We start from the raw sequence: 19,433 nt of genomic DNA on the forward strand, positions 1-19,433 counted from the left end.
TGTTTACCAAATTTATCAAAAAGAAATCGCCTGAAACCGGAAAGAATTAACCGAGAATTAACGAGAATAATAAGTTGGACGGCCCTCGGCGTCTCAGCAACAGGGGTAAAAGGATTAGAAATAATTTAATATATTAACTATAAAAAAAATGTTACAGTATCATAAGTATTTTTGCTGATTTTTCGTCATGATTTACGATGGGACCACTAACAGGAGAATTTTACTGTTATCATTGCATGTGGTTATTTTTTTAAAGACAAATCGCATAATTTTTCTGACGGGTATTCTTACGGTGTTCTGACGGTTAAAGTTGATTTCATTTAATCGGATGAACAATCCTCCAATAAAGTGGTTCCAGGAACGCAACTTAAAATTTTTGACAATGGTATACTAATAATATACTAATGTTTCGCAATTTTTGTAATATATCATAATTTGACTTTTGGAGTCTACGATTTCAATCTTTTGGAAATAGTTTGTAAAGAGTTTTGATATAAAATAATTACGTAAGTTGAAACTCAATATTTTGAATTTTTCATTGCCTTTATTTAATATTGTAATTTAATTTTTATCAGTCTTTATCAAGCACACAAACAATTAAATTCACGTTGACATATGGTATTTGTTGTCCGTCCTTTTCCATAAAGAATATATGACCAGTTCTTTCGATTTCCCTATGGTAATCCCTTAAGTATTCATCCCTCTGTTCTTCAGGTATCCTTGGTAGAACGTTATTAACTGCAGTCATTATAGCTGAAAAAACATTGTTTTAAATAAAAATTTTGTATCAAAAGTTGTGTAAGAACATAATGTTATGTAAAATATGTAGGTATGCTACAATGTTTTGTTTTATTGCTTGATTTTATTAAAGGCTATGAATTACAAAAACCAATTGAGATTTGAGCTAATAATTAACAAGCACATGTGAAGGTAACAAAAAGATTCAATAAAAATTAAAAACTGTCTGTTTTATATTCCCATAATTAGCTAAAATGAATTTTCATCTAGCAACAGGTAATTCTAAAGTTTTAACTTAAAACAGGCAATTTATGTTAATCATTTTATTGTAAAATACTTTTTAAAACATACATACATCAATAAATACAAAACATTGCGTTAGGCTTTCACGGCCATCGTCTAACTTATTAAACTGTTTATTCGGGCTGTTGGGCCGTTGTCTTCTGTTGAGATTTGTTCTCGACGTTTCGCCAACACTAGGGGTTGGCATCTTCTGGAGATGTTGATGCTTCGCTTGTAAGCAGAAACTGACGACGCGTTGTACTACGGAGGCAATATTTATAATTCCCACTCGCCTCCCCTCCACTGGTTTCGGCTTGAGGGGGCGTGTCGTTGTTTATAGTAGCTTTTCTATCTCCGTGTTTGGCGGGAAGGGCGTTTGTGGATTTTAATACTGGTATCCATGTTTTGTTAATTTTTAGTCCTTCTTCTATCCTATTGAAATTGTTTGGGTGCTTGTATATTTCCACCGCTTCCCGATATAACCGTGGGTAGTACTGTGAAGTTTTGTCCAGCATCTGTGTTTCTTCAAATAGTATTCGATGTTCTCCGCTTCCCAAAGCGTGTTCGGCAACGGCAGATTTGTCGATATGTCCTAAACGACAATGGCTTTTATGTTCATTTATCCTGGTGTTGGTGTGTCTTTTTGTGGTTCCCACATATACCATTCCACATGTGCATGGTATTCGGTATACTCCGGCCGTTGCTAATGGGTCGCGTTTGTCTTTTACCGATCTTAAACAATCCTTGATCTTCTTTGTAGGTCTGAAGATGGTCTTTATGTTGGCTTTCTTGAGTATTCGCCCAATTCTGTCCGTTACCCCCGATATATAGGGCAAGAACGCTTTCCCTTTACATTCTGTTTCTTCGTCCCTTCTTCTAGATACGTTGTTCATCGCCTTGTGTATTTCTCTTCTGGTGTACCCATTAGAGGTGAGCGCTTTTTCAATATAAAGAAGTTCACTTTGGAGATGTTGTGGTTCACAAATTCTCTTCGCCCTCTCTGCCAAAGTTTTGATGATACCTTGTTTTTGGCTAGGATGATGATTTGAGTTCCTGTTTAGGTATCTGTCTGTGTGTGTAGGTTTTCGATACACTTTATGTCCTAAGTGACCTTCCTTTCGATTTACTAATACATCCAGGAACGCTAGTTGTTGAGCTTTTTCTGTTTCCATCGTAAATTGAATATTTGGATGTAGTGTATTTATATAAGCCAGGAAATCGTTTAGTTTTTCTGCTCCGTGACCCCAAATCACAAAGGTGTCATCAACGTATCTGAACCATACCCTAGGCTTGTATGCTGAGTCCATTATCTTCTTCTCTAAATGCTCCATGAAAAGGTTGGCTACGACCGGGCTTAGTGGGCTTCCCATTGCTACTCCATCCATCTGTTCATAAATTTGGTCTTCCCATGAAAAGTATGTGGTAGTTAGGCAAATACGGTATAAAGACCGTATATATGGGAAGACATATATATATATATGGGAAGACCAAATTTATGAACAGATGGATGGAGTAGCAATGGGAAGCCCACTAAGCCCGGTCGTAGCCAACCTTTTCATGGAGCATTTAGAGAAGAAGATAATGGACTCAGCATACAAGCCTAGGGTATGGTTCAGATACGTTGATGACACCTTTGTGATTTGGGGTCACGGAGCAGAAAAACTAAACGATTTCCTGGCTTATATAAATACACTACATCCAAATATTCAATTTACGATGGAAACAGAAAAAGCTCAACAACTAGCGTTCCTGGATGTATTAGTAAATCGAAAGGAAGGTCACTTAGGACATAAAGTGTATCGAAAACCTACACACACAGACAGATACCTAAACAGGAACTCAAATCATCATCCTAGCCAAAAACAAGGTATCATCAAAACTTTGGCAGAGAGGGCGAAGAGAATTTGTGAACCACAACATCTCCAAAGTGAACTTCTTTATATTGAAAAAGCGCTCACCTCTAATGGGTACACCAGAAGAGAAATACACAAGGCGATGAACAACGTATCTAGAAGAAGGGACGAAGAAACAGAATGTAAAGGGAAAGCGTTCTTGCCCTATATATCGGGGGTAACGGACAGAATTGGGCGAATACTCAAGAAAGCCAACATAAAGACCATCTTCAGACCTACAAAGAAGATCAAGGATTGTTTAAGATCGGTAAAAGACAAACGCGACCCATTAGCAACGGCCGGAGTATACCGAATACCATGCACATGTGGAATGGTATATGTGGGAACCACAAAAAGACACACCAACACCAGGATAAATGAACATAAAAGCCATTGTCGTTTAGGACATATCGACAAATCTGCCGTTGCCGAACACGCTTTGGGAAGCGGAGAACATCGAATACTATTTGAAGAAACACAGATGCTGGACAAAACTTCACAGTACTACCCACGGTTATATCGGGAAGCGGTGGAAATATACAAGCACCCAAACAATTTCAATAGGATAGAAGAAGGACTAAAAATTAACAAAACATGGATACCAGTATTAAAATCCACAAACGCCCTTCCCGCCAAACACGGAGATAGAAAAGCTACTATAAACAACGACACGCCCCCTCAAGCCGAAACCAGTGGAGGGGAGGCGAGTGGGAATTATAAATATTGCCTCCGTAGTACAACGCGTCGTCAGTTTCTGCTTACAAGCGAAGCATCAACATCTCCAGAAGATGCCAACCCCTAGTGTTGGCGAAACGTCGAGAACAAATCTCAACAGAAGACAACGGCCCAACAGCCCGAATAAACAGTTTAATAAATACAAAACAGTAACAAATTTTTGAAAAAGGAATTAACATTTTATAACTTAAAGTAAAAAAACTAGTTATGTCTCTGCATCGTTGCGTTAACACATTTAAATCACAAAGAGTCTCGTGTTCCCAATTCGTTTCGAAATCCGAATTGAGTGTCACTCATCTGGAACTCACACTTCTTGTAAATTCGTGTATGGATAATTCTGAGAAAAGTTTTAAGGCCATGAGACATCAAGCTTAATATTCGATAATCATCGCATTGTGAAGAATTCAGTTTTTTTTTGGTAATGCTATGAATGTTGATTTTAGCCAGTTTGTTGGTATTTTACCATATTTAAATGGACAGTTCCAGTTAATTTGCAGATTGATTTAAAGAGTTGTGATTCGAATTGTCGACCTTGATCCGTTGTTATACGCTTGGAAGTGCCAAAACGAGCTATCCAACCAAAAAAAAAATGTTCTGGCTACTGTATCTGCTTCTTGATTGGGCATTGGGAAAGCTTCCGGCCAACGCGTGAAATGGTCGACACATGTTACACAGTATCTGTTTTCTTCATAAATCGGCATCACTATAATGTTTAAGTGAACATATTCGAATCGGCTGGAAGGTGGTAGGAAACTTCCAGTCGGTGAAACAATGTGGCGCGATATTTTTGATTTTTGGCACTGTAGACACGCTCGAGTACATTTTCTCACATCTGATTTTATTAAAAGCCAAACATATCGCTCTGTGATCATCTTTCCAGAACTGTTGATTTCAGGATGTGCTAGATTATGCATGGTGCTAAAAATTGCCATTCGGAGTGATTTCGGTACTAATTGTCTGGCTGTAGATGTTGCTACGTCACAGTACAAACTAACGTTTTGCTCCGAAAACCGTATTTTCTTTAATTGCAACGCTGTTTTCTCTCTCAAGTACGTTTTTAGTTCTGGATCTGTTTCTTGTGCGAGAGCTAAGTCTATGATATCTTTTTTGATACTATCGACTCGAGATAGTGCCTCTGCTACAATATTTGTTAATCCAGAGATGTGCTGAATGTTGGTGCAAAACTGTCCTATAAAATCTGAATATCGAAATTGTCTAGGACTGCATTTGTCTAGCTTCTGCGTAAAGGCTAAGGTGATTGGTTTGTGATCAGTGTATATGGTTATGTCTTTGCCTTCGATCATATGTCCAAATGTTTTTTGGACATGTTTGAACGTTTTTTGTTGTAATACAGCTCCAGCACAAAAATCTTAAGCATCACAAGTGATGGAGATATCAACATCGTTTACAGGGTGGCTCAGTAAAGTAGCGTTAGCTAAACTACTTTTGCAGTCCTCAAAGTCTTGGATCCACTGTGGTGTCCATTCAACTGCTGCTTTTACTTTGACATTTCCTTTTAGGGCATCATGTAGTGATGTTCAACATACCTAGAAATCTACGCAGGTTTTTCACTGTTTTAGGATGAGTAAAATTTTGTACAGCTGCTACTTTTTCTTGGGAAGGTTTGAGTCCTGCTGCTGATACTGTATATGCCAAAAATGTAGTCTCGTTTTTGCCGAATTGACACTTTGCTGGATTAATCACAACGCCAAATTGCTTAAGCCTTTTGAAAATTTCTTCTAAATGCGATATGCTGCTCTTCTAATTCTGATATAAGAATGTCATCGATGTTGGCGTACGCGAAAAAACGACCACGTAAAATTTCATCTATGAAACGCTGGAAGGTCTCTCCTGCATTTCTTAAAATAAAAGGCACATATAAATATACTTACAGTCCAAATGGTATGGTAAAGGAAGTTTTTAGTATAGGTTTTTGGAGGTGCACCATCCTCTTGAAACCATAAACTTTTATCAAAACCCACAAGGAATCAAAGTTGCTGTAGTTGGCTGTATACCATATATAACAAAAAATTTTATTAAAAATCCTTTATAAAAGGTATATAATTTAAAAAACCCAATCGGCCTGTATCACAAAACGTTTTCAGAATCCATATTCCATCTTCAGTGCACTAGGTGTCACTATCGGAGCAATGCGACCAATTTTGGGCGTTAGATTTAGAAGACCCTGATGGTTTTCAGGACAACAACTAACAATAACCACAATCACCAGGTAGCTGTAGCTTCCTCCGTGGTTATTGTAGTTGTTGCCCTGGAAATTATCAGGGTCTTCTAACTCTAACGCCACAAATTGGTCGCATTGCTCCTGTAGCGATCATTTCCCAAGTTAACATGCTCCTTTTCTGACTTGGCTGCACCGTACTGAAGACGACCAATAGTCAGAAATACGTATATACGGTTGCCTTCCATCGATATACCTTTTTTGGTTTATAAGGATATAAGGGCCTGCGTAGCGCAAGCGGTAGGATGCTTACCTCGCAAGCCGGTGGTCCGGAGTTCGAATCCCACCGCCGGCAAGAACATCTAGACATTTTAAAAATGTCTATAGGCCCCAGGTCGACTCAGCCTGAATAAAAATGAGTACCTTGGGTAAAACCAGGTAATAATAGACTGCTATACTCCCAAAGCCGCGACAGCGGTATAAAACGGTTGACTATTATTATTATTATTATTATATATATATACATATATATATATATATATATATATATATATATATATATATATATATATATATATATATATATATATATTATGTATTTATTATGCATGTATTAGTGTTGTGAATATATACTTACTTCTTCTATTCTCCTCGCTTTCAAACCATATCTGGTAATCCTTTTCGACATTCAAGATATAGGATTTGAACCCTGCAGCCTTAATATCTTGTTTATACGATTCTTCTACGTTGACACTGTAGTAATGAGGGGTTAACATGTGCCCGTACCTTGACCATTTTGGATAATTGAGCAGGTTATGGAAAGCATGATCCATCGGCAAGCGTTCATCGAATAACATAAAAGCTTGACCGCCTGGCTTGAGCATTTTGTTGATGTTAATGAAAGCTTGTCTAAAATAAAAATATGTTAACACAGACGCAGTCCGCTCTGATATTTTGTCAGTTTTGAGAAATTCTGAAACAGATGGATTTAAATAGGAAATATACCATGTGTGGCACAATATTAGAGATTTACTGTAAAGGCATCCATAATTTTTCTTCTAATCGTTTTTTTCAACAATTGATAAAGGTTGTGTAATCAAAAGAGGAAATTGATCGAAGTATGTTAGTACTAATAAACTTTTTTTTTAATTACTATTACCTAAGGTCTGCGTGAAGCATTTGTTGTGCTTCACGCAGATCTTCGGTAATAAGTACTATATCGTCGGCAAAACGCAGATAATTGAGCATTCCCCGTTAATTTTTGTTCCTCTATTTTCTCGCTTTAGCATTTTAGAAGAGACGTAACACTTTTAATAAATTAATACTTTTTTCCAAAATCAGAGTTGATATGCAGAGAAAAATCGCGGATGACTGAATTATAAATCGAGGTTTCAAATGTAGTGGCGAGCAGTTTCATGAAATATTTTATCGCTTAGACGTAGACAATAGAAACAGCCATACAGTGACGTTACAATATTTGAAACGAGCTGTATCTACTAACGAGCCACACATAGTATATACTTAATTTAAAATTAGGCGGTCGTGGATCGTGGTTGTGGAAGATGATTGACAAATAACAGATACTCGTTAGATTGTATAAAAATTCGAATAAAAGTCTTCGTTACTATAGTGTATTTTTATGTATGAGAGAGTAATAAAACAATAAATTATGTATGCAAATCCCTAAACTGTTGATACGGGTGACTCAATGAAAAACAGATATTTGTCAACAAGTTTACAGAAGTATATAGGAAAACAATTTTAAATTGAGTATGACCACCAGGTATAAAGGTTGGAGCAGAATAGAATACAATAGTTGTGAGAATACTAATCCCTAAATAAGGTTGCCAGTGTCGGAGTGATGGAGGTTAACAGGTATTAATGAATTTGCAAGAAATGTAAGATGTTTATTTTATTGGTTATATATAACCAATAAAAGTTTAATAAGTACCTACCTATTTGCAAAATAAAGTTTAATTCTTTAGATAAAATAAAACGTTTTATTTTATCTGAAATGAGTGCATTCCACGAAGTAAGGGTTTCAACAATCAAACATTTAATTCTTTAATTCCAGGAATCTACGACAGTAATTGACTAGATAATTACCTTCTAAACTTATTCCACAGAAAATGTGATAGTGGGTTTTTCCATTTTGTATATAGGAAGGTCCAAGTGGCGTATTCAAAATTCTTAACAGTTCACTAAAAGTAGGTACTTCAGTTGCAAGATGCAGTTTATTGTGTATACTAGTGTTATGGAAAATTTGGAAGTGCCGTGTAAACGCCGAAAAATTGGTCCTCTAACAGTTAATGAAAAAACATTAATATTTAATTGTTTTAAATCATTTACAGACAAACGTTTATGTGAAAGTGTTGATGAGACCGTTGAGTTAGTTAGCAGTACACTTGGTGTTGGGAAATCTACGATTTACAGAGTTATTAAAGAAGAGAAATGTGGTAGTTTTCAAATGCCACGTAATGCTCCAGGGAAACCAAAATTTCAAATAGAATATCATTTTAAAGAAGGACTTCGACGGAAAGTGCATGAATTCTTCTTTAGACAAGAATTTCCAACATTGGATAAAGTTCTTGTCTCAGTTCGAGATGATAAGGATTACCCAGAAATGAGTCGAAGTACGTTATGGAAACTTTTAAAAGAAATAGGCTTCCGCTGGAAAAAGAATCCCAGAAAGTCTATTTTATTAGAAAGAAGCGATATTGTCATATGGAGAAGACATTTTCTAAGAACCATAAAGGAAATGAGAAACCAAAAAAGAAAAATATTTTATCTTGATGAAACATGGATCAACGAGGGTCATACACCAAATAAATTTTGGCAGGATGAAACTGTTACAAGTCAAAGGCACGCTTTTGTAAATAACTTATCTACTGGTTTAAACCCACCATCAGGAAAGGGACGCAGGCTGATAATAGTACACATTGGCAGTTCAGACGGTTTTGTTGAAGGTGGTTTATTAACTTTTGAATCAACTCGTACCGGTGACTACCATGAAGACATGAACGCTGATGTCTTTCAAGAATGGTTCGAACAAATGATAGATCTTCTTCCTAAGAACTGTGTAATAGTAATGGATAATGCAAGTTATCACTCCAGACTTATAGAACGACTGCCCACAACCAAGTGGTTAAAAAAAGACTTGCAGAATTGGCTGAGTTCAAAAAATATTACGTACCATCCCGGATCTGTAAGAAAGGAACTTTATTCGTTGTGTGCCCTTCATAAAGAAAAATTTAAAAAATACGAAATTGATGAAATTGCCAAAAATCGTGGAATGACAGTACTTAGATCCACACCATATCATTGTGAATTAAACCCGATTGAACTGGTATGGGCACAGATAAAGAGTGAAGTTTCAAGAAAAAATACCACTTTTAAAATTCATGATGTTAAACAGTTGTTTTTGGAGGCCGAAAATAATGTAAAACCTGAAAACTGGGAAAAGGCAGTAAATCACACTACTAAAGAAGAGGAAAAAATGTGGAAGCTGGACAATATTACTGATAAAATGATCGAGCCAGTTATTATAAACCTTGGTTCTGAAAGTTCATCTTCTGAATCTGATTTGGATTTGTAACAAGTAGCTGTAAGTTTTATATTAATATTTTTATTCATCTATTTAACATACCTTAGACGATTTTAAAAACTCTTTTTCTCTTTTGTAATTTTTAAAAATTAAAAAAAATGTGAATTTTTTAAAACCCTTTTTAATGTAGGCGTGTCAGTTCTAATATAGTGTGTGATAAAAGAGGTCACTTTTGTTTACATACGCATAACACTTTATAACACTGAAATAATTCATTTATTTTTTACAATTATTCAAAGTAATTTTTCAATTAATCTTGAGCACGCCCATGGAGTGGTCGGAGCTACCAGTTAAAATTATGCTAATTACTCTCTCGTTCATAAAAATAAACTATAAAATAGGTTACAAATTGGTGTAAAAAAAAAATAGAAGTGCTCGAAAATACAAGGAAATTTATATATCTATAATTTTAAAAACACACGATAAACAAAACATCTCACCTGGGATTTGGCATCATGTGCATCACGTGTATACCAAAAATGTGGTCAAACTTGTTTTTGAATTCATCTTGAAGCCGTTCGGTAGCAATATCATGTTGTATGATTTTACTTCTAGGAATCTTTAGATTCTTTTTCATATGGTTTACCATATCAGGTGAGATGTCGCTGAGAACATACTCTTTGTAATCTTTTGGCAACACTGGTAGCACTGATTTGACTGAAGTATTTCCATGTGCCGCACCAAACTCGAAAATAGTTTCATTCTTTTTCCATTTTAGTAGATGTCTGTATTTGTTTAATGTTTCTTTTGTTAACAATTGTGTCACGCAGTTACCTTTTATCCATAATTCAGTAATCATTTTTGAATAAATGTCAAAAACTCGAATTTGCCAAACAAGCTTCGTAATAAACTAAATTAAGTATCAGGCGGCATCTAATTATTTATAAATTTTAAATTAGTTACAAATGACGTTATTTATTTTTTTTACTTGCAATGATACACATAAATAATGCAAGGTTATTGGCGGAATAATAATTTTTTATGAAGTGCACGGAAATAAATGACTTGTTTATAAATTAAGTCGTTGATTGTCTTTAAAAAACGTTCTCTCGATCAAAAACTAGGACAAATATAAACATTTATAAAAACATCCGTGGGGAAGCATATGACACATATGAAATAATATAATGACTTATAACTGCAAGTCATAATTTTTCAAAATTGATTGTCTTTTCCAATTCACCAGTTACGAATTTCTTTTGGTGCATTCCTTTAAAAAAAAACAGCATATTTCAGAAAATCTAGAATTACCTGCTACTAATTCAACATTTTTTCGTGTTTGGCCATTACAACAACAATTAATTTAACATTTACATATGGTCTTTGTTGTCCATCCCTTTCCATAAACAAAATTTGACCATTACTTTCTATCTCTTTGTGGTAATCTCTTAAGTACGCATCCCTTAGTTCTTCGGGTATCCTTGGTAAGACGTTATTGATTGAAGTAAGTAGAGCTGAAAAATAATAAAGATTATTTATTTGTACTAAGGTAAAAAAACTGGGAAATAATTTAACAGTATTTTTTCTCTGTGTGCGGTGTTAAGAGATTAAACTCCTTTGAGATGTGGTGCTACAGGAGAATCCACAGAATATCGTGGACTGAAAAAGTAACTAATATAGAGGTGCTACAAAGAATGAAGAAAGAATGTGAGGTCATAAAAACTGTTAAAATTCTTTCTATTCTAATGATATATATGTTGTCATTTGTCTGTCTTCCCGGTCTAAATGCCGTTTGTTCTTCTCCCAATACCATTTCTACTTCTTGTCTCAGTCTCTTCTCTATTATTTTCGTATATATTTTAAAGCATACCGATGACAGACATATTGCTCTATAGTTGTCGCAGTTTACATGTTCTCCTTTTTTGTATATTGGCACGATGATATTGTTCTGCCAGTCTTTAGGGATTGTTTGTTTTTTCCCACGCCTCTTTATATATTTTCCATAGCCAGTTGATTCCTTCTCCCATGTATTTTACCATTTCCGGTTCAATTTCATCATCTCCACCTGCCGTGCCTATTTTAATATTTGATAATCCTTCCATTACTTCTTCTCTACTTATTTGCTCTAGCTCTGTGTTTTCTTCGCCTTCATTGATTATATTGTCTTCCTTTATCACTTCAGTATCAAATTTTTTCTTATAATATTCTTTTCATACCCTAGCTACTTGTTCTGGGCTTATTTGTATTTGGTTTGAAGTACCTCTTACTGCGTTTATTTCCTTTCGTTTTCCTTGCCTTATGTGTAGTATTGTCATCCAAAAGTTTCTATTATTTGTTATATATTCTTCCTGAAGTTCTTCTCCAAATTATTTTTATGTTTTTGCTTTTGCTCGTGTGACTGTCTTTTTTACCAAGTCTCTGCCTAAGGTATTTTTCTTTATCTTCATCTAATCCCGTTTCGATGTATTTTTTCCATGCTATTTTCTTCTTTTTTATTTCTGTCTTCACTTCTTTATTCCACAAAGATCAAGTACAAAAAGCAAATAGACTGGCAGGATGACTTAATAACACTATATGGCGAAACAGACAGATTAACACTGAGATGAAGTCAAGAATTTATAAAGCCAATAATGGCATATTCTACCGATTATGATGTAGCCTCACTTACATATTCACTCTTAATATCTGCCCACGATTGTCTAAAATTCGCTTTTCTATGCCATAGTGTACCGGCTTGTTTCCTTATGTCCTATAGATTGTCTCAATGTGACTAGTCTGTACAGGATAAATGCACAACATTGATGCCATACTTCTTTGCAAACTTGTATTAAAAAAAACGTCACTTCTTACTACTTAGCCTAATCCGTCTTTTGTGTTGACGGTAGCTTAAGTACTAATGCCCACTAACGACCTTGCCTGACTTCCTTCTCTCAGTGGTTCTCAAACATAAATAAATAATTACTATTTAAATGGGAATAAGCCACAATTAAAGGTTAAAATACGTTTATTGACGTTTCAATTTCCACTTCGGAAATCGTTCTCAAAATACAAATATAAATAGTATTTCCTACAACATACTTGGGTTAAATTGAAATAAAATAGAAATTAAGAAATGCTTTTTATTTATGTCACACAAGCAGTTTGTTTTTAAAGAAGTCATTGTATTTAATTTCGTGTGTAAGTAATCGTAATTGTATACCATTATATTTAGTTCCTTTTTCTGTCAATCGCTGTCACATTTAGTTTCTGCTTCACTATCATCATCATCATTATTATCGTCACTGGCATCACTATCTCCGTTATTTATATTTATAATAATTGGTTCGATACCATCCAACAAATTTTCAATTTCCCTCATTTTTTTTTGTTGCTATTACGTGGTTTACGTAGTTTTTCCATTTCTCTGGCGTAATGACCTGGTACGCTGCTGTAATTAAATTTCGCATTTCAGCTTCTTTAAAATTCGAGTTGGGTTGAGTTCACAGTGGTAGGGTGACAGAAGCCATTCTTGAATATCTATTTTAGTGTTGAACTGTTGGGAATTTGTTCTGACTTTCTGCTGTGATAGGAGGTATTGTCCATTACCACAACAGTTTTTTCTGGCAAATTTAGCATTAAGTTATTTTCGAACCAATCTTCGAAGGTCGGTCCATCCATTTCGTCGTGGTAGTCCTGAGTATTTTTCTTTGCCAAAAAAGTGAGCTCCGCTCCATAAACAAATCCACTGGTAAATCCTGCGTGCAATAAAACGAACCGTGCACCACGAGCTGATGAAGCTTTTAATCCTGTTGTCAGACCACGAACAAAAGCATCGCGATGAGATGTAATTGTTTTATCAACCCATTCTTTTTTCACACTGTGCCCGATATTTACCCATGATTTATCCAAATACACTATGTTGTATCCTTCTGTACTGTATTTACGAATTGCACGTAAATAACGATGATGCGACGAGGTGATTTCTGGTTTTTTAATCAAAATTGAATTTCTACCACGTTTTATAAACACAAAATCCATATCACTCAGCAAGCGATGTAGCGTGGACCGTGAAAAGTTGGGCAAAGTTTCTCCGACATTTACAACAGCTAATATGGTGTTTATTGTTGGTTGTATGTTGTCACGAAAAAATTGATTACTTAACTATTCTACGAATTTGGCCCCTGACACCTTCATCGTACTCGTTGTCACTAGAATTCATAACCTTTCGCTTCTTGGGCCTGCTCTTTGAAGATTGTAATCCAGGTGATGAATATTCCTGTCGTATGCGAAACAGAGTCTTTTCGCAAACACCACTTATTTCTGACACTTTCCTAATTACACTTGATACAGAATCGCGGTTATTCTGTTTAAGATGATGATTAATAATATCTGCTTCTCTAACAGTTTCGGAGCTTTTCCACGTTTCCATTGAACAATTTCCTCCATTTTGCGGTAAAAATTCTGCGTCAAATATAACAATAGCCAATAACAGAAAATATCAATAGTTGCCAACAGAAAATCACAACAACTGTCACCAACAAATAATAACAATTACAAAACAGAAACAGTACATCCAAGATGGTACAAATAATCGTAACTTGAATATGTTTACGCGCTCCGAAAAACAAATAAAGACTAATTAAGGCCCTGGATGTATCAGCATTTAAACATATTCTGTACAAGAATTACTCTAATTGCTTCTTAATTACTGAATAACTTAGAAGAAAGTATTTGCAGTTGATATCAACCAAAATTACAAATTCCTTACACGTTATGGCAGTAATTAGCACCGCACTGGGACGACGATCAGAAATAGGAAAATGAGGATGGAAGCTAGCATTTTAACGCAAACCTGGAAAACTCGTCTCCTTAAAAAACTGAAACAAGTACAACTGAACATAATGGCAACATGTGGGTATCTTCAAAATTGTTGTAAAACGCCATTTTACAAATCTCTTAAATGAGTTACGGCATATAACAAATATATAACAAAGCATATAACAAAGCACAGTGATTACTCGTTCAGAGTTGACACATTACTTTCAGTAAAAATCACCTTTTTCACAAATTTGCTGGTTCCATCCGATTAAATTAAACACGACCGCTTTCAATGGGCCATCTTCCAAACCTCACTGTAACTACACATGAACTTTACACTGCTACACATTTCCCATGAAAAGGGGCAAAAAACTTGGACAAACGCTGGAAGTAGCTGTCCCTGACAACGCCTCAGCGAGAGTGAGCAATTATCTTTTAAATTCATTCGCTTAACTTGGTATAAACAAAACACTTAGACGGGAACGTGAACGCAAAATATTCTAAAAGCGGCTTGGATCAAAGAAAATACCAAAGAATATGCGTCTGTAAAATACAAACAAACTCTAAAATGGTTAAAAGCAACTCTACGACAAAAAGGTTTGAAAATACTTATACGAGGGGATTTCAATATATATCAAGAAATTTTAAAATGTTACAATATGATCTATGGTACTGAATCCACTACTGAAACCAGCTTATTCTCTCGTCTGTGCAGCATCTAATGCATTTGTTACCCCTAACATTAATGAACAATCATCTGCAACTATAAGTAATCACTTTTCCATTTTTTTTTTTTTAAATCTGAATATTTCAGAAAACATAAAATTGCTACCAATTCAACATTTATTTCTCACCATTCCATTCACCACTTTTATAATTCACCAGTTAAGAATTTCCTATGGTACATTTTAATTTCTTTAAATTTTTATTTAAAAGCCTACGTATTTCAGAAAACGTAGAATTACTATAAATTTAACATTTATTCGTGTTTGGCCATTACAACAACAATTAATTTATTATTTACATATGGTCTGTTTTGCCCATCTTTTTCCATAAACAATATTTGACCAGTACTTTCTATTTCCTTGTGGTAATCCCTTAAGTATTCATCCCTAAGTTCTTCGGGAATCCGCGGCAATACGTTATTGACTGAGGTAAATACACCTAGAATAAACGATATTTAGTAAATAAAAGAAACCTGGAAATAACGTTCGATAAAATTAACATTATTTTGTCGACGTGTGGTATTAAGAGAAGAAAATATAAGATAGAAAAGATGTAATATTATAAAAACGTACTACAGCAAATAAAATAAGCAAAAGATTTATAGCATTACAGAATTTTTGGATATCTGGAGAATCTTTTTACGGAACTTGGCATCGTCGTGAAGGGCATACAAGCTTGTAGAAATTTGGCAATTTATGCCATTCAAGTTAGTAAAAAATAACAATTTTTTCGTCATAACTGTATAGACTGGTTTGGCATTGCTATAGCTTTGTGCCCTCCAAATAAAATTTGGCAGGATCCTGGTCTACCTCGCCTTTCGGCATACGACCGTTAGCGCCTCCACTGCCCCTACGAGTCCGAGACCAAAATGAAGGGGCACAACGCATGCGCATACGTACGCATCGTGGGGCTCCACCTCCACCGTAGTACCTGTGTTGTCTCATCCATCCATTATCCCCTTCCACGGGCGGATAGGTGACGGAGGCAGAGGAATTTCCACCTCGCACGTAGACAGGTCGCCGCCGGGGATCTCTCCTCGACCACTCTTAAATCTCCAGGCGGGTACGTGCCGGGACACCGACACCACAATTGGTGATGTAAAGCCAAAAGAGGTGTGTACGGGCCCAGCTCGTTCAACCTCGCCTGGTTCTCTTGGAGTGAGAATAGAGTGGTCCCCGAGAGTCTCGTCTCGGATACTAGGAATGTAGAACGATGACCGTGACACCTAAAGGTCTCGAGTGCGTTTCTACAAATCCGACACCTTAAGCGACGGCTCTCCACCTCTCTATTCCTACTTATTAGTCGCCTCTTACGACAGGCAGGGCCTTCTTGCCTCGGCCGTATTCTTATCTCCGCGAGCCGAACGGAGGACTGGTTTGGCAGTTGAAATGTGTAGTATGCTTGTATGTGATGTCTTTATGGGAGTAAACCACAATTGTTGGTTGTGATTGTGATAAGACAGACTGAGCGGGGAAGTCCTCAACCCCGACACGGCGCGTCCCATATGTCTGATAGGGGACATCCTGTATATTATACAGGATAAGTAAGGCAAGGAGAAACCAATACAGTAAATATTCTCAGGATTATGAAATAGTATGCACTATATAGTATAGTAAACCACACAGAACTCATAGAAACCCTAACACATGGTATAGACCATAACACAATGCCCTTATTAGAAAATAGACAACCGTATGACAGCAGAAATGTCAATAAAAACAGGAGTTCGCCAGGGCTGTGTACTTTCTCCACTATTGCTTAATATATATTCCGAAAAGATCTTCCATAATGCCTTCGAAAATATTGATGAAGGAAGACAAATCAACGGAGAATATGTGAACTTAAGATACGCAGACAACACCGTCATTTTTGCGGACAGTGCTGAGGGTTTGCAACGACTTTTGAATGCCATAACCAGAAAGGGAGATAGCTTGGAGCTGAATATAAACACAAATAAAACAAAAGTAATGGCCGTTACACATGCACCAAATGCCGACATTTAATATTGATATCTACAACAAATAGATAGAACCCGTACAAAAATTCCAGTATCTTGGTAGCTGTATAACAAACGATATTGACTAAGAAGTTGAAATACGTGCTCGTATAGAGCATGCTAGGTCCGCTTTTCAAAGAATTAAAAAAATCCTAATAAACTCTACTTTATCGTTGGATATCCGATACCAATTTGCAAAAACATTAATTTATTCCATATTGCTATACGAAGTGGAAACATGAACGTGTAGAAGCCTTTGAGATGTGGGCTTTTCGAAGGATGGTGAAGATCTCTTGGACAGAGCACGTGACCAACAACGAGGTGCTGAGAAAAATGGGGACTGAGAGAGAACTCCTAAATATTGAAAAAACCAGAAAAACAAGTTATCTAGGACCTATTTACAGAGCAGAAAAATACAACTTCCTACTACTGATAATGGAAGGAAAAGTGGAAGGAAGAAGAGGTCCAGGAAGAAGAAAATGCTCCTGGTTGAAGAATATAAGAGACTGCACAGGCATGGACACACATTCGATACTAAGAACAGCTCAAGATAGAGAGCAATTTGCTGTAGCCAACCTTCATTAATGGAGACGGCACCTTAAAAAGAAGATTGTGATGAAAATCAAATTTTTAATTATCTAATATTTGATGTTTCGATTTCCACTCCGGTAATTGTTCTCAAAAATGTTTTAATCATAAATTATGCTGGTATTACAACGATCAGTACATCTTGTATATGTCTATATGTGCACATAACCAATAACAAAATCTTTGAATAGTTTTATGTAATTTTTGTAACCGTATTCTCCTCTCTACAAAATTCCAGACATAATTTCCCATTCGTCGTTTGTGCCTTAAGTAATAACGAAATCATCTTAATTTGCTGAACCTTTAGAAGACGCCGTATAGTATGTTAGGTATATACTTACTTCTTCTGCTCTCCTCGCTGTCAAACCAGACCTTGTAATCCTTTTCGACATGGAAAATGTATGATTTGAATCCTGCAGCGTCAATATCTTTTTTATAGGATTCTTCTACGTTGTCACTGTAGTAATGAGGTGATAGCATATCTCCATATCTTGACCATTTTGGATACTTAAGCAGGTTGTGGAAAGCAGGATCCATTGGTGTGCGTTCTGCGAATGATACAAGTGCTTGACCTCCTGGCTTGAGCATTTTGTTAATGTTAATGAAGCCTTGTCTGAAATAAAAATATAAATTAGATACGAATGTATATATAGGTTAAGCTGTTGCGATAGAGCATAACGGAGAGAATTTTTGTTTACAACTTTCTTTACTTCGTCATCCAAGAATCGATACTTTTTGACTTGAAGCTAATAAAATAATTTCATCATCATATTCGTTTTTCTCAATCCAAAATTGGTAAGACTCGGCTAAGGAAGTGAAGAAATCATTGTAGTACAACGAAAATTGTGATACAAACAAAAAAAATTGTAGTACAACATGCGGCCACCGTATTTCCTGTGCTTTTCTATATTGTCTGAAGTTTCTATTGTTACTTGAGTGACAAATATGGATTATAAAAAAATTGAACTTAAATATATGGAATATTTATAATATGACAAGAAAAAAAGAATAAATCTTTAATCATTCTTTCTATGAATAAAAACGGTAAAATAAAAAGCTAGATTATTAAAATTGTAACTACCAGGCACTAATTGAAAATGGCACTACCAGGAGAAATATGATATCTTTTGTTGTAAAAATTTAGTAGAAAGAAAAATCTCACCTTGGATTCGGAACCATGTGCATCACAAATAACCCAAAAATGTTATAAAACTTGTTTTTTAATTCATCTTGAAGGTTAACGGTAGCAATATCATGTTGCATAATTTTACTTCTGGGTATGTTTAGATTTTTCTTCATATATTCTACCATATTAGGTGATACATCAGTGAGAATATACTCTTTGTAATCCTTTGGTAAAGCTGGTAGAACTGACACGACTGAAGTTTTTCCATCTGCCGCACCAAACTCAAGGATACTTTCATTATTTTTCCATTTTAGTAGATGTTTATATTTCTCGAATGTATGTTGTGCTATTCTTTGGCTAAAAGAATTTCCCTTTACCCATAACTCAGGAATCATTTTTTTAAGACAACTGAACTGATGTCCCGTGGAAGACTATTAAATTTTTAGCTTAAACAAAACTACTTATATTTGTTTATTGTTTTGCAGCTCTTTTTTATCAAAATTTATGTATATTAGTGACAAAACCTGAACTCTCTGAACCAAATCACTGATAAACTATTTTGAACGCAAAGGTCAGCATTTAATTACTTATAAATATTGAAAGGTGTGTATAACAATTTTTACAGATATGAGAAAAAAATATGAATTCTCTAAATATGAATATTTAATCTTTGACATTTTTTTCTTTTACAAAAACCCGATTTATCCTAATAAGGTTATTAACGTAGCGGTAACAGCTAATTACGCTTTGTCACTCTCTTCCACTAGTACATGTTTTTTGTAAAGGGTGGACTGCACTTATCACAAATTAAGCGTTCTTCCTTCTTAAAT

At 35.4% G+C, this 19,433-nt stretch overlaps 3 protein-coding genes across 3 annotated transcripts in view; 1 reads left to right on the forward strand and 2 right to left on the reverse strand.

Annotated features, from left to right (window-relative positions):
• Nucleotides 1-19,433, forward strand: part of oaf (BRICHOS-like domain-containing protein out at first) — a 788,141-nt gene that overhangs the window by 113,316 nt on the left and 655,392 nt on the right. The gene's annotated exons all lie outside the window — the stretch shown is intronic.
• On the reverse strand, nucleotides 546-10,673 carry LOC140433222 (juvenile hormone acid O-methyltransferase-like). The gene is made up of 3 exons (XM_072521262.1): nucleotides 9,871-10,673; nucleotides 6,464-6,735; nucleotides 546-753 (listed from the first exon to the last, which is right to left on the reverse strand). Exons 1-3 carry the CDS (start codon nucleotides 10,227-10,229, stop codon nucleotides 572-574), a joined length of 813 nt encoding a protein of 270 aa, XP_072377363.1. The 5' UTR covers nucleotides 10,230-10,673; the 3' UTR covers nucleotides 546-571.
• On the reverse strand, nucleotides 14,990-19,048 carry LOC140433223 (juvenile hormone acid O-methyltransferase-like). Its single transcript, XM_072521263.1, has 3 exons — nucleotides 18,640-19,048; nucleotides 17,819-18,090; nucleotides 14,990-15,331 (listed from the first exon to the last, which is right to left on the reverse strand). The coding sequence occupies exons 1-3, from the start codon at nucleotides 18,996-18,998 to the stop codon at nucleotides 15,147-15,149; spliced, it is 816 nt and encodes a 271-aa protein (XP_072377364.1). The 5' UTR covers nucleotides 18,999-19,048; the 3' UTR covers nucleotides 14,990-15,146.

The sequence above is a fragment of the Diabrotica undecimpunctata genome, chromosome 2 (assembly GCF_040954645.1).
Source record: "Diabrotica undecimpunctata isolate CICGRU chromosome 2, icDiaUnde3, whole genome shotgun sequence".
Classification (NCBI taxonomy): domain Eukaryota; kingdom Metazoa; phylum Arthropoda; class Insecta; order Coleoptera; family Chrysomelidae; genus Diabrotica; species Diabrotica undecimpunctata.

Excerpts from the sequence above, each read along its gene's own strand:
- LOC140433223 (XM_072521263.1), bottom strand. The coding sequence starts at position 18,998 with ATGATTCCTGAGTTATGGGTAAAGGGAAATTCTTTTAGCCAAAGAATA. Across the intron at positions 18,091-18,639 it reads CACATGGTTCCGAATCCAAG|ACAAGGCTTCATTAACATTA; the intron begins GTGAGATTTTTC and ends TTTTTATTTCAG. Across the intron at positions 15,332-17,818 it reads CAGCGAGGAGAGCAGAAGAA|GTGTATTTACCTCAGTCAAT; the intron begins GTAAGTATATAC and ends CGTTTATTCTAG.
- LOC140433222 (XM_072521262.1), bottom strand. The coding sequence starts at position 10,229 with ATGATTACTGAATTATGGATAAAAGGTAACTGCGTGACACAATTGTTA. Across the intron at positions 6,736-9,870 it reads CACATGATGCCAAATCCCAG|ACAAGCTTTCATTAACATCA; the intron begins GTGAGATGTTTT and ends TTTTTATTTTAG. Across the intron at positions 754-6,463 it reads AAGCGAGGAGAATAGAAGAA|CTATAATGACTGCAGTTAAT; the intron begins GTAAGTATATAT and ends ATGTTTTTTCAG.